Source organism: Taudactylus pleione, unplaced genomic scaffold, assembly GCF_031769625.1.
Source record: "Taudactylus pleione unplaced genomic scaffold, aTauple2 ptg000012l, whole genome shotgun sequence".
Taxonomy (NCBI): domain Eukaryota; kingdom Metazoa; phylum Chordata; class Amphibia; order Anura; family Myobatrachidae; genus Taudactylus; species Taudactylus pleione.
Window position 1 is genome coordinate 5,254,261 of NW_028284415.1, and position 15,179 is coordinate 5,269,439.

At 42.9% G+C, this 15,179-nt stretch overlaps 1 protein-coding gene across 2 annotated transcripts in view; it reads right to left on the reverse strand.

The window, feature by feature from the left end:
• The window catches only part of CRLF3 (cytokine receptor like factor 3), a 31,606-nt gene extending 21,955 nt beyond the window's left edge, over positions 1–9,651 (reverse strand). Inside the window, exon 1 of one of the 2 annotated variants that reach the window (XM_088468564.1) lies at positions 9,430–9,651. In XM_088468564.1, the coding sequence (XP_088324690.1) occupies positions 9,430–9,549 (120 nt within the window). In that variant the 5' untranslated portion in view covers positions 9,550–9,651. The remainder of the gene's footprint in view (positions 1–9,429) is intronic. The other variant, XM_088468563.1, reaches the window with a different exon arrangement.
• Between the last annotated feature and the right edge of the window lie 5,528 nt (positions 9,652–15,179).

Consider the following 15,179-nt stretch of genomic DNA (forward strand, 5'->3'; position numbering starts at 1 on the left):
GTGTGCGACGCAGCAGCCAACAATAATCCTCAGCGTCTCCCCAACCAATCATCGCCTGCAGCGTCTCCTAGTCCAATCGCCGCCCGAAACCTAATGACCCCTCACTGCTTCCTATCCCCCCGATGGCCGCTTGGATATCAACATGGGCTGGCGCTGCTGATTGGGGGGCTCACTGCCTCTCTATGGCGACCCTCAGCCCATGTGACCCTGCGGCTGCATGTAATCGGCCCTGCGGTGTCTGGCAACCATTCTCCCAGCATTCCCTAAGCTTTTGAGAAATCACCAGGAGACCCTTGCTTATAGAGACACCGAGCCTGTGGCAGTTAAATCTAGCTCTCTCTAGGCTCTGCATTGGGCATCCTCCTCCCTGGGCTCGGCCTCGGAATCCAGCCCCCAAACCCCTCTCACAAGGCTCTACACCCCATCTCCATGAACTACCATGCAACCTTTCTGGCTGCAGCAGCATTGTAGGTGGTGCCGGCCCCTCCAATAGCCTGCGCTATATCCCCGACTCCTTCAGCTAACTCTCTGCACACAGGAGGGTAGACAATGCCCAGCACAGGAGGCAGCTGGAGGTCAACACCTGGCTGCTGAGGGACAAGCTAGGGCTGCAGCTCAAGCTAGAGGCGGGCAACAGTTACTTGGTTGGGGGCTCCCAGCAGGAGATAGGAGGTAACCACTGCCCCAACTGCAATCTACCCTAACCCCGCTCCCTGCCCCCAGCTGCTATCCTGACACCCTCCCTACCCCTAGTACAGCCTCCAGTATTGCCTGCCCTAACCCCCTCCTTGCCCCCCAGTTCTGCCCTAGTTGCTATCAACCCATACCTTCTCAATTACCCCAGCACTGCATGTCGCTCACCTGCTCCTTGCCCCAATACTACCCCTGCTATCTACCCTTAACCCCCCTGCCCCCAAGTACTGCCTGTCCCTAACCTCCTCCTTGTCCCCACAGCACTGTCCCAACTGCTGTCTGCACTTACCCCCTTCGTACCCCCAGCACTGCCTGGTCTTACCCTCCTCTACCCCCAGCTCAACCCCAACTGTTGCTTGCCTTTAAACCCCTCTACCTCAAACACTACCTGCCCCCAGCACTGCCCAAGCTGCCACCTGATCCCAGTACTGCAACAACTGCTGCTTGCTCTTATCCCCCATAATATGTGACGTAACCATAAACAGTGAAGTAGGACCCCAATTGTTTAAAGTGATGGGTCCCTGGGATCCACAAATGTTTTCGCTCAGTGTGATCACTCTTCCAACCCTCTCCCCTGGTTCTAATAATACATGCGCCATGGTCTTTGGTTTCTCTTCATAGTAATTGTCTACTGACTTTTCAATTTGTCAGGCACTGGTTTCCATTATTTGTTTGTAATTTTAAGATTATATTCCTAGTGTTGTAATTTCTACAGTGTATTCAATAAACAAAATTGGTGTAAAAAAAATTATAATATACCATTTAACATTTGTCAACTCAATTGTTCCCTCACAAATATTGTTCCCTCACTGGGATTGCAACAGATCCAAACTTTTTTTTAAAGAGGAACACCTCGTTTACCTAGTCTGCCAAAGTGGCTTCGTCAAGAGCCTGAAAATTTGGGAAAATAAAAATTCAGCGATACAAAAAAATTCTTACTTGCTTAAATTTCTTAAAAACATTTTTAATTCTATGTTTAGTTAACTATCCAAACGGATTATTACTGCTGTGCTGTGTGTAGGGGCAGTCAGCCGCCCGTCCGTTCACTTGCAGTGGAGGCTGCAGGGAGGGGGACGCAACACGCAGGACCTGCAGCCAGAAGACAGATGATAGTTGTTCAGTGTGTATGAACAACCATCATCTAAATATCACTTGATCTGCAGTTATATCTGTAAGGTGTGTACCCAGCTTTAGTGTAGCAATAGACAGGTAACGTCAGAAAATAAATCAGTAGAAAATGCCTCTCCTTCCTGGAGATGATGCCTTGATTAGACACTCAAAACCCACCTGAAGAAAACAAATGCGGAGTACAATGAAGAAGTATTAAACCATATTATTTCACACCTTTAAGTAGATGCATTTAATTTTCTATGGTAGCTGTCTACAAATACTGTCCATCTAACTCTGAGTAAGGTCTAAATTACCTCTTTCGAACACATTTAGTTCTCAGAATTATGGCTGCAACAGATATGTGATCAAGCTAAATGCGGAGACAGCAACAGACCTTAACAGTGGAACTTCTGTCTCTAACAGATCGGAGTACCACAATAAACTTGGGCAATACAGATAGATCAGGGGGATAATTTGGTTCTCTCTCTATTGGAAATTTCCAATATTCAAGACAATCTTCTGAAAAAAGTAAACTAGCCAAAGTAGCCGAAAAAGGTCATCCACTAAAAACCCCCGTTTCCTTTGCAGTCTAGGCAAAAGGCACTCACTTTAAACTCTGTGAGAGGCCAACCACTCCAAACTGAAGAAAACCTCCTGATGAAGAGACAATCCTCCAAATGTAATCTCATTGGCTTTGTGTTGCTTTTGTCGTATGCTTTGGATCACTCATGTTGGAAGATAAATCTTCTTCCAAGTCCAACTGCTTTGTCCATTTTCCCCATCCATTTTACACTTTCCTATATTTATGGGCTTTCCAGAAGAGAAGAATCCCCATAACATGATGCTGCCACCACCATGCTTCATTGTAGGGATGGTATTTTCACTGTGATGTACAGTATTAGGTTTGCACCAAGGATAACGCTTAGCCTTGGGCTAGAAAAGTTACATTTTAGTCTCAACAGACCACAGAATCTTCCTCTACATGATCATGTCTCCCACATGTCTTTGGACAAACTGTAACCAGACTTGACAAGAGTTTGTTTCAACAAGTTTTCTTCTTACCAGTTTTCCATATGACACAGATTTATGAAGAGTGCCTGCTATTGTTGTTCCATGCACAGTTACTCCCATCTCTGTTATGGAAGACTAACTCCTTTAGAGTTGCCATTGGCTTCATATAGGCCACTCTTACTACAGCTCTTCTCGTCCAGACACTTAAAAGTCACAGCTGCAGCTTATTTTCTCTTTTTTCTGATAGGCATAACTATGCTTTGGGGTATATTCAGTATCTTGGAAATTTTGTTGCACCCTTTTCCTGATTGGTACATCTCAATGACATTTCCTTGGAATGTTAATTTGATTTCATTTTGTAGCCTAACTACCAAGGAGAGCTGCACGTTTAACTGCACAAAGATGGACTTCAATAAGCCATTTATGTGACTTGTGAAGTAAGGTGGTTACAACAGAGAAAATCTAGTATGGATAAAACAAATGCAAGCACTTAATCCAACCATTTGTCAATTACTTTGGAAGTAAAAATTTTTTTTTTTGGGCCCATTACCAAATACTGGGGTTGATGTATCAAGAAGTGAAAGGCGTGGAGAAGTTGCCCATAGCAACCAATCAGCTCCTACCTGTTATTTTGGACTGTACTTGATAAATGCTACTTCAAAGCTGATGTAGCATTTATGAAGTACAGTCTATAAAATAACAGGTAGGGGCTGATTGGTTTCTATGGGCAACTTCTCCACTCTTTTCACTGCTTGATACATAAACCCCACTGTGTGTTGCTTAGTGGTAATACATTTCAATTAAATCTATTATAGTTCAAATAGCCCAAGGTGGGTGAATACATTTTATCCACTGTATGCAACCAAACACGCAGCTCACACACCAAATTCAATAGCGAACATCAGGGCCGAAACTAGGGTATCTGTCACCCGGTGCAAGGCAGTAATTTTGCGCCCCCTCCCTTCCCATACCTGGATTTTGTCCTTACTCATCCATAAGGCAGTGCACTAGTCACTCGTCACTGGTATAGTGACTTACACACCTTAATGCCCTTTACACATTATGCAACACACTGTAATGCCTATTACCAAAGTGCCACTAACATTTGCCCCTGACACCAATTTATGCCCCACAGTAAGGCTTCTAATTACTTCAAAATTACCTGCTCGTTGTCACCAGGGGTTCCAAGCTTGTTGTCAGGGGTTTTATGCTCATTACCAGGGGTTCCATGCTTGTTGCCAGGGGGTTTCACGGGAGAAGAAGATGCAGCTTACTGCATCTTCTCCCGGCAGCTGCACTGGCCTAACAAACACTAGAGGTCCAGTAGGACCTCTAGCATCTGTCTCCTCCTTGGCAGCGGCCATTTTTGGAGGGCAGTTTACAGCAGAGCCCATGCGGACGGCTAGTCCGCATGGAATCTGCAGCCCCCAAATCACCGCGCAACTCAAGACTACGTGGGGTGTGCAGGGGTTGAGTCAGCCCTTTATCACCCCGTGCATTCCGGCACCCGGTGCACGTGCACCTCTAGCCCCCCCTAGTTGCGGCCCTGGCGAACATGAATACTAAGACTAAAGACTCCACAAAACACAAGAAGTCCCATGCGCAGAGAGTAAGTCAGGTCTGCCACTTCAAATGTCCTCCTACATTCTCTTAATAAGTGGATGATCTTTTCCACTGTTGCCTATGACCCGGAGCATGACACCCCCTCTTAAAAAACAGCACCATTTGTTGCTGATCTATTTCAGGACCCTCTTTCACTATTAAAGAAGTCTTGAGAAGTGGGTCAACTCTGGAGCCTTCCCCAAACAGCCTGGGGAAAGGGAGAGAGGTATTAAGTCTCTTTCTCCTCTTACAACACATAGAAAAGCCACAACAGTGTAAGCAGCTGGCCCAGGCCCTTCCTAGTAAGAAAAATTAAATAAGTCTTAAATTTAGCTGCCTAAAGCTGGCCATACACTAGACCAACTTTCATCCAACTAGTTGGAATGAAAATCTAGTAAGGTAAATGGGCAAATAATAATCAGCAATTTGCTCCCAGGAAACAGACTAAAATGGTCATTCAGGCAAGTTGGTTAAATGTTTGATTTAAACAATTTGTTTAAACAACAGTTTTTTTTCCATACCTCACCAGATTTTCATGCCAACCAACCAACTAGTTGGATGGTTGGAGGAAAGTTGGTCTGGTGTATGGCCAGCTTAAGGATGTCCAGTGCGCAAGCACTCAAGTTCCAGTTTATTTAATAGTGGATTCCAAAGTGCCCAGCCCCTGAGCCAGCCTCCACAACCCGTGGAAGCAGCATGCCGCAATAAGAAAAGAAATGAAGTTGCCAAAGAAAATTAAGTAAACAAATAAGGGCGAAAAACAAGCTCCTTAGAAATTCAAACACTGAACAGCAAGTAAAACACAACCTGATTCGGAGGGAGTCTGCTTTCACAGGCAACGGGAGACGCTGGAGTTAGATACATGAAATAATACATCCTTGGCAATGACGACATTAAATGGAGACACCTGACAATTAGTGGGGTTGAATTCTGCTACAATAATGAGCTTACTTGGATATTGAGCCATTGATCATGTTATTTGTTTGAATCAATGGGCAATTTAACCTTCTCTTTGGTACTCCTGATTTAGCTCAAAGTAGAAAATTCACATTGGTTGTCAGGTTTAAACACTCTAGTATATTTAAAGGCTGCTACCTGTTCCAGGATATATTCACAAAGAAGGCACACGAGCAGCAGATGACTGTCCAATTGCTACTATTGTACTAGGGCACCGTAGCTGAACAGTGCTATTTTTGAGCAGTTAAGCAAGGAGCAATACATATTAATATACGGGTATAGCATGGAAAGGTGGCATATCCCCTCACAAAACGTCAAATGCTTATTGTAGCTTTTAAAAAAATAATATTTTGTACATATGCTTCTCTGCAAACCCCTCAGATCTCTCTCTAAGTTCCAGAATAAATTGTTTGGCCACATTTACAATGCAGCTAAAATATTGATTGCTTTGAACTGAAAACAATCTAGTGCTCAGTCACCATACGCCTTAATTAATAAAATATGGTACTTCGCTTTTTATGGAGTATATGACCTCCCTCCTCAGTGACACTGTGCTGAAATTTCATGTAACCTGGGATGCCTGGTACTCTACAGACCAGACGGTTGCCCAGTCTGGAATTAAGCTGGTCTTCTCTGGACTTGTAGTGTATTGTGTGATGCCCCCTCCCTTTTTGTTTTTTTCTCTTTCCCTCCTGCCAATCCCCCCTACCGTGTTTCCCCGATAATAAGACACTGTCTTATTTATTTTTTTTGTCAAACAAAACCCCATAGGGCTTATTTTTGGGGTAGGGCTTATTTTAATTAACAATTTTTTTTTTTAATCTCCCCCTCCTTGTTGAATGCAGTCTGAATGCCCGCCATTTCCCCACTTACCTTTACCTTCCTCAACGGTCCACAGCTCTTGATCGGCGGCTCCTCCGACGTCAACCTCGCCCTTCAGAGTTGCGCCATGACGTCACGCGCGCTGACTCCAAAACAAGCTTTACTGAAAGCTTGTTTTGGAGTCTGACTACTGTATCTCACTGTAAGCTGGTGGAGGAGCGGCCCGAGCAGCCTCCTCCAGCTCTATCATTTAGTAAGGGACCAGGTCGGCGGGCGGTAGCAGCGGCGGCCGGGCCTCCTTTCCCCCCTGGCGGCATCCATTTCATGCGGGGGGCGGAGCTGCGGGCATTTTAGTGTAGAATCAGACAAAATGGGGATTTAGGTAGGGCTTATTTTCGGGGTAGGGCTTATTTTGGACCAGGTTTCAAAAGTAGGGGTAGGGCTTATTTTCGGGGTAGGTCTAATTATCGGGGAAACACTGTACTACCCATTTCCATTTTATAACTTGTCCGTTACGATTTTATTGATCCTATAGATTTACTTTTATATTTATAAAATTAATGGTTGAAGGATAATGAAGCTCTACAAATTTTTTACTGGGTTTAAGGTTTTATTTATAATATATTGTACATGATATCTGTTCTTTAGTTTTGAATGTAACTATGTTTACAAATAAAGAGATTAAAAAATAAATAATATTCTGTAACCAGCTACACAGTTTAGGGTTCATTTTATTGAGCACTTACTCCTTCTGACTCCTGTGGTTCTATTAATTCTGCAAGAGACCCAGCATCGTGATAGGAGTTATAAGTGCTGATTGTGTTCTGTGGCTCTTAGCAGAAGCAGTGTCATAACAGGACACGGTGGGAGACATACACTACTTATTTATACAGCGTGCGCACGGTGAGATACAGTATTGAGAAGAGTCTTTTTACAGCAACTGACAGGAAAACACAAAGAGAAGTGTGTCCAAACAATTCAGAGTGACACTGGTAGACAGGAAGTCGTCTCTGAGTGAATTACGTGAACATCTCTCAGCCTACACTGGTTGAACTACAGTATATATACTAATGTACTCGAACATGTGAATCAGAACCAAACACATAGTGATTAATAGAGAACAAACTCAGCATTTGGAATGAGACAGACAAGCGTTACATTCTGTAACCATGTAAGATAAAGCAGATATTATAAAATCTCCCTAACCTTGTACAATAGCCAGATCAGCAGGCACACAGCAATTAGCTGAGCCCTGTTTCATACTTTCATCCTGCTGTAATGGAGAGAGCTTGTAGAAACATGACTGACAGGAACTCTGTTATAATTAAACTCCCTCTACATCGGTAGACCTGAAATACTGGATAATGAGATAAAGGATATATGTATTAAGATTGTAACTGTGATTCATGTTGTTTCTATAGTGGATTAATCCTAGTTACAATTTGAGGACACAAACACTCACAAGGGTTCTGTCTGTAACCTCAAGTCAGTTATTAATCTGCCCAAATGTAAAAGCTACAAGTATCGGGCAGCCATGAGATCTTAGCGATTTAGCCAATAGATTTAAAGCAGCAATTTTTTAAATGGCAAAGCCAGGTTGGTTTTTGCCTTTTCAAAAACAGCCACTTTAAATCTAGCAGCTAAATTGCCAAAAACTTGTGGCTGCACTTAACTTGCAGCCTACTACATATAGGGCTTAGGTCTACAGCAAGGACAACATTGCTGAACTTACTGGCAGGATGAATTACACCCAGCATTAAATTGCCTCCACAGAAGATGAAATCTCACCCGATAAAGAAAAATAATCATTTTATAGTGCTATTCTAGCTAATAAGGCAAGATTTGCTCCTATGTTTGAGGGCTTTAAGAAAACAAAATTATTAGGTAAAGACAAATATTCTATCATCCCCTTGATAAACTGAATACTAAAGGTAGTGTTCTATTGACACCTATCGCCAAGAATACAATTTACTCTCAGCTGAGTCATGTATAATGGTAGCACTCACCCATTAAAAGAATAAGACTCTCTTTGCTGACTAATTTGTTTGATTTGCCACAAAGTTCCAGAAATATACAATTACAAAGAGGACTAGGAACAATTTACGAAGCACTCTGTATGCACATCATAGAACTCTGGTTCTCCAGTGTGGCACACAGATTGTCTAAGTGAGGAGAAAGAATACCTGGGGTTGGGTACGGGATCCCGACACTCAAAATGCAGACAGATTTTGGTATTCTAACCCCAATCCTCCCCGTAATCCAACCCTCCCGCAGCCTAAACCTAACCCTAATAATCACTGTTGCAATCTGTTAGGATTGTGATTGTCAGGATGCATCTGACGGTATTGTGACCGTTGGGATCCAGACTACATCTCGATACATGAACCTGCCACCATTTGCACTGACGGCTTACTTACAAAAAATAAGGGTTTTACCTGGGTAGAAGGTGGTTTACACAGCCACTATCAGTCATAATGAGTTACTGTAAGAAAGGGTTCTCATATCTACTTCGGCTGACTTTAGTGGCTCCCAATATTGGAAGATTAACTTCTAACATGGGTTCTCTGCCATGATTTGAGGTGTTTCATCGGTCTCCTGAGGAGGAGAGGGACTGCTTTGATCTAGGGAAAACCTTTAATATTAAGGGTCTTTGCCATGGATTGGGATGTTACACTGGTCACCCCTGCAGTCTGGGGAGAAGGGATCTCAGCAACTGGAATTATGGATTGTGGTCTCTCACCTGTCTCCTGTATTACCACTGCAGTCTATACTTCAGCTGTATCTTATGGTTTCTTAGGTGGTGAGCTCTGATCTTTTGCTTATAATATTTGCATTTTCTGCCATGGAATAGAATGATTTACCTGGGTTTTCTCATTACGTCAACCTCTACTACAACTATACTGTTTTCTTTCTTTTGAGGGTGGGGGTCTCTGATATTGGAGTTATCCAATAATGCTGGGTGAATTTGAAATATATTTCTTATATCACCACAGGTGTCTAAATGGTGCTTTGTAGTTTTGGAGGGTAAGATATCTGATAACAGGGTCACCAATAAAATTGGGTATCTGAAACAGAATGGAGGTGACTGGGTCACGTTTGCAGTCTCTAATACTTTCTGAGAGTATCTGATATGGCCAATGACTTCAGGGTCCTCTCCATGAAGGGGATTTAGACACTACCATCTGGATATACCCTGCAGCATAGGCATTCTCTGTCATACATATGGTGCCTCACCTGTCTCCTGGCCTGGGTCAGCCCCAGTAGTCGCTGTTGCAACTCTCTTTTGTAGTTCTTGGCCGCCTCCATGCTCTCCTTGGCCTCCAGGAGGAGGTCATCCAGTTCGGCCTCCTCCATCGCTCCCTCCGAACTCAGTGCACACACTGCAGCCGCCAGCTCTAAGCTCTGTTGTGTCCCGCTCTGCCCTGAGCTGCTCTCAGCAGCGACGGAAGCAGAAACTCCTACAACTACCAGTCCCGTCATGCCCCGCGGCATAGCCGGCATCATTACTGAACGCACAAACTTTATCAGTAAGTAACAGGCTGGCATTGACAATAGTGTAGAGGAGACTGATGCGCATTAGAAAAGTTTGGGGGATCAGCTGTTTTAGAGACAAGAAGGTTATTATGAAAGCAGGCTTCTGTGGAGAGTAATAGAAGAAGCACTGTTACTTAATATACATAAGAAATATATATATTGTATATATGTTTCACTTTGAGCAATTTTGCACTATTGGTGTTATTTACACATGATTGCACTAGGAGGCGCCCTTGTCCTTTGTGTTTTTCAGAAAGAAGGAGTTGGTATGAATTCTGACGAGGAGCTTTGTCAGCACTGATATGCGCCGAGCCATGTTTTGGTTTTGGATCTGTATCTCCTAGTGGTTTGATTCTGGATTTGGTTTTGCCAAAACTGCCCCTTGCATGTTATAGTTTTGGATCTGTATTTTTTTTTTTTTAAATAATAAAAACAGCTAAAATCACATAATTTGGGCCTGTTTTAGTTCCTACAGTATTATTAACCTCAATAACATTTATTTTCAGTAAATTTTTACCACCTCACAATATTGATTTTTTTCATCTAGTTTCGGGCCAAAAGGTTGCATCCAGCTAGCTGGCCGACTAAGCTAAACGACAGCAGTGGGCGGCACTAACATCTGGCAGTTCAGCTTCCAACATGGCACAGAGTGGCAGTTTAATAAACTGTACGACCCCTAGGAATTATAAAAACCAAGAATGTTTTTCTTAACTATGTCAGAGGCCCGACGGAGTTGGAATATGTTTATGGACTCAAGACAGGGAAGGACGGAAGGATTGATTAGTTTTTAATAAACTATATGACCCTGAAGGAAGATAAAACTAAGAATGTGTTCATTAATCAAAAACTAGGTCAGAGGCCCGAAGGAATTGGAATATGTTTATGGAGTAGTTGAAAACAGGGAAAGAATGGAAGGATTGATTATTTTGAACAATTATTTATTGAAATTTTTTGATTATTAAAGAGAGGATCAATCTAGGATCAAGTTCTTAAGTTCCTAAAAGACATCTTTGATATGGAGGTTTTTTAATATTTTATACATCTAATAGAAATGAGGTGGCCTTGCTTGTGGAGGTGCTGCTAGAACATACTGTAAACAGACGTTTACTTTGTACTCAGGGAGGTTATTAGGGATAATTGGACCAAGACTTGCTGTTTACATCAGAGGAAAGCAGCCTGTAGTTCTCCGGCTGAACTAGAACTACCAGCATCTGTGATGTTTGCTGGGCCTACTGGAAGTTATTTGTCAACAGGTGGCGTGCTTCAGGTTACCTCAGCCTGCTTTACGCACTGTATGTACCATGTAAATAAGTATGCATGTGACCAATATACACTAATTTTTGTATTAAATGTATTTGCACTTTATTACACACATCCTGGCAGGAAGATGATCTGAGCTGCTGCTCATATTTGCGCACCCCATCAACTTGGTGGTTCAGAATTTTTTTTTTAATGAAAGGGGCATACAGGAGATGCTGTCTGTGTCCATTACAATTTTTGGACATTCAAAAACCAGAAAATTAAAAATGTCAGGCAGCAATGCTCCAACAGCACATAATGCAAAGAAAAGAGGTGTAAGATGGAATTGTCCTTGGGCCCTTCCACCCACCCTTATGTTGTATATATGAAACACAACATTCACAGTTTAACCAACCAATCACTTTAACGACAGGGACTGCCATTTGTGGCTGAAATTATTGGTTTGTTTGGACCCCCACAAAACAAGCTGCCAATGCGCAGTGGACATTGGTGGCAATGATCCCATACACAAACTGGCTTTACATTTACAACATAGGTAAGATCAGATATCATCATCGTCATCATCTCCATCAGTGTGTACATCCTCTTCTTGAAACAATATTAATTTGTCACCGCTGAAATCCACCGTTACAGGCGCCTCTGTATTTTTTATTTACTTAATTGCTGGTAAAGGTCTTCCTCGTGGAATTTGTAATTCATTTTGATGAGCATCATCTTTTCCACATTTTGGGGAAGTAACCTCCTATGCCGATCACTGACAAGGTTCCTAGCTGTGATAAAAACTCTGAGTACACACTGGAGGGTAGGCAATTTAAGTAAAGCAAAGCCAGTTTGTGTAAGGGACTCCAAATTGCCTCTTTTCCTGCCAGTAGTGAAATGGACTGTTTGACATGCCTATTCGGATGCCATCACTAAAATAATCATCCACCATTCTCTGAATGGTGACCGTATCAGACAAAGTCACGGTAGACATGTCACTAATTGTAGGCAGTTCTTTCAGATCTAACCAGATTTCATTAGGTTTTACTGACTGATCTGCATCACCAGCAGTGGGTCTCTTAGGAAAATTTATTTTTTTCATGGCAGCCATAGAAACTGAAGGAAGAGATGCTGCCACTTGATCTTACAATTTTTTCACCAACAGCTCTTTGCATCTCTGCAGATTTATGTCCATCGGAAACAAAGACACAAGGTATGACTTAAACCTAGGATCAAGTCTGGTCGCCAAAATATAGTGATCTGATTTCAAGAGATTGACAACCGTTGGATCCTGGTGAAGTGAATGAAGGGCTTGATCTACAAGTACAACATACTTAGAGGAATCACTCCCTTTCAGCTCCTCCTTCAGTTTCTCCAGCTGCTTTTGCAAAAGTCTGATTAAGGGAATGACCTGACTCAAGGTGGCAGTGTCTGAACTAACTTCACATGTGGCAAGTTCAAAGGGTTTGAGAACCTTGCACAACACGGAAATTATTCTCCACTGCGCTTGACTAAGGTGCATTCCCGCTCCTTTCCCTATGTCATAGGCCATTGTGTAGCAATGGATGGCCTTTTGCTGCTCCTCCATCCGCTGAAGCATATATAGGGTAGAATTCCACCTAGTTACTACCGCTTGCTTCAGGTGATGGCAGGGCAAATTCAGCAGTACTTGCTGGTGCTGCAATCTTCAACATGCAGTTGCTGAATGTCGAAAATGTCCCGAAATCTTTTGGGCCACCGAGAGCATCTCCTGCACGCCCCTGTCATTTTTAAAAACATCTTGCACCACTAAATTAATTGTGTGAGCAAAACATGGGATGTGTTCAAATTTGCCCAGATTTAATGCTCGCACAATATTTGTGGCATTGTCAGAAATCACAAATCCCGAGGAGGGTCCAAGCAGGGTAAGCAATTTTGCAATGATTTCCCTGAGTTTTTCTAAGAGGTTCTCAGCAGTATGCCTCTTAGTGAAACTGGTGATACACAGAGTAGCCTGCCTCTGAATGAGTTGGCATTTGTTAGATGCTGCTGCTGTTTGAACTGTTGGAGGGAATACACCTACCTAGTGGGCTGCCACAATCATATAATCTTTAGTTTGCCCTGTCCCATATCTGTGGTTAAGTGGACAGTGGGCACAACAGCATTTCGGAGGACACTAATGAGTGTTTTTTTAATGTCCTTGTACAGACTGGGAATTGCTGTTGTAGTGAAGTGGAATCAAGAAAGAACATGGTAGCAGGGACACACGACCTCAATAAAATGTCTAAAACCCACTGCATTAATGGCGGATACTGGGCGTACATCTAATACCAGCATAGCTGTTATAGCGTCAGTATTCCGCTGTGCAACTGGGTGTCTGCAGTTATACTTGTTCACCATTGCAATTGACTGTTTGACAGTCAATTGTTTTGTTAAACTACTAAAAGTAGTCTCCTTCCTGGACCCCTTCTGGGATGAAGATCCCCTCACAACAGCAGCAGCAGCAACAGGCGTAGCACTCAAAGATCCTTCTGAGGAATCACGGATAGGAGAGGAGTCAGTCATTATTATGAAATTGGATGCAGGACTACTTCTGTTAACTATTGAGGATGGTGATGATGAGGTGTTGGTGGTGGAGATTGCAGGTGCTTGGATCTAACAGAGAGAAGGGAGCAGCTAGGTGACACTGGACTGATTGTTAAATTTTTGTTAGCCAAAGTTTCTGAATTTGAAAAACACTTTTCAATTTGATATATGCGCTGCAAGTGACGTAACAGGGAGGAGGTACCTAGATGGTTAAGGTCCTTACCTCTACTCACTCTTGCTTGGCAAAGGCTACAGATGGCTTGACAACTGTTGTCCGGATTTGTGTAGAAATAATTCCAACCATGAGAAGTGTATTATTTTGTCTTTTGCCCTGGCATGACAACAATGGGCTTTGCCTTTTTCATACCATGGGCAACAACTGTTGCCTGATTTACACAAACAACATCCTCGGCATCAACATCCTCATCATCCTTGATAGCGCCAACTACAGAAATATACTCATCCTCCAGGTGCAATTGACTTGTGCTGCTCATCCCACATTTGCAGAGGGAACACAAATGGTGGAAGGAGAATCCTCTTCAAGTACAGTATTAGAAAAGTCAGGTTCACACATAGCAACCACAGATACACTTGGACTCTCCTCAGGGATCTGTGACTTTTCTGAGCACACAGTTGGTTCATGTGCCTTAGCATTTTTTTTACACTTCTACAGGGAGTAGGGCTTACAGAATCATAAGATGCAGAACCACTAGTCATAAATAAAGGCCCAGGCCTTATCCTTTCCTTGCCACTTTGTGCAGTAAATGGCATATTGCCAATTTTTTGTTTCTCTGCAGTTAACTTAGCTTTTATTTTATTTTTTCTTTAACACTGTAAAACATTGCTTGTTTGATTTTAGATGTCCTGACTTAAGCCCTGTATGCCCTTGGGCATCGGCTTTAGTAGATGATGTAGATGGACTAGTATCGTCATGACTGGTGGCACTGGCAGCAGCTCCAGCACTAGTATGTGGTTCCCGCTCTCCTCTCAATTGATCGTTCTCATATCAACAAACATGAATGAAGTGGGGTACAGCACACACGTCAATTGTACGAATTTTAAATATTACACTACGGTATTATTATTATCCTTTATTTATATGGCACCATAAAGGTTCCGCAGTGCCTTACACAGTACATAAATGAGCACACAAGAAAAATAGTAATACCGTGTTTCCCCGATAATAAGACACTGTCTTATTTTTTGGGGGGTTCCAAAAAACACCATAGGGCTTATTTTCGGGGTAGGTCTTATTTTAACTAACATTGGCCCTCATTCAGAGCCACTCGCAAACAGCAGTACGCTCGTTGCGTTCCGATGTTGACTAACCACGCATGCGTCGGTGTTACACTGCGCATGTGCGTACGGCAGATTGCGAGCTTTTTATCTGTCGTTCCTAAAATAGCGTACAGGAAGTGACATGTCAAATGTGATTGACAGAACAGGGCGTTTTTGGGTGTTGACGGGGGTGGAGATGGAAAAACGCAGGCGTGGCGAGGCGTTTTTGGGGCGTACATACATTAGCAGATGCGAACGTCAAATGTGTTCGGACCGTCACATACGTCACTGGAACATCCTCTTTCCCTTCAAAATGCTCGCACAGTTTAGGGTCTGGATTACTCGACCACATTGGCGATGGCCTTCTC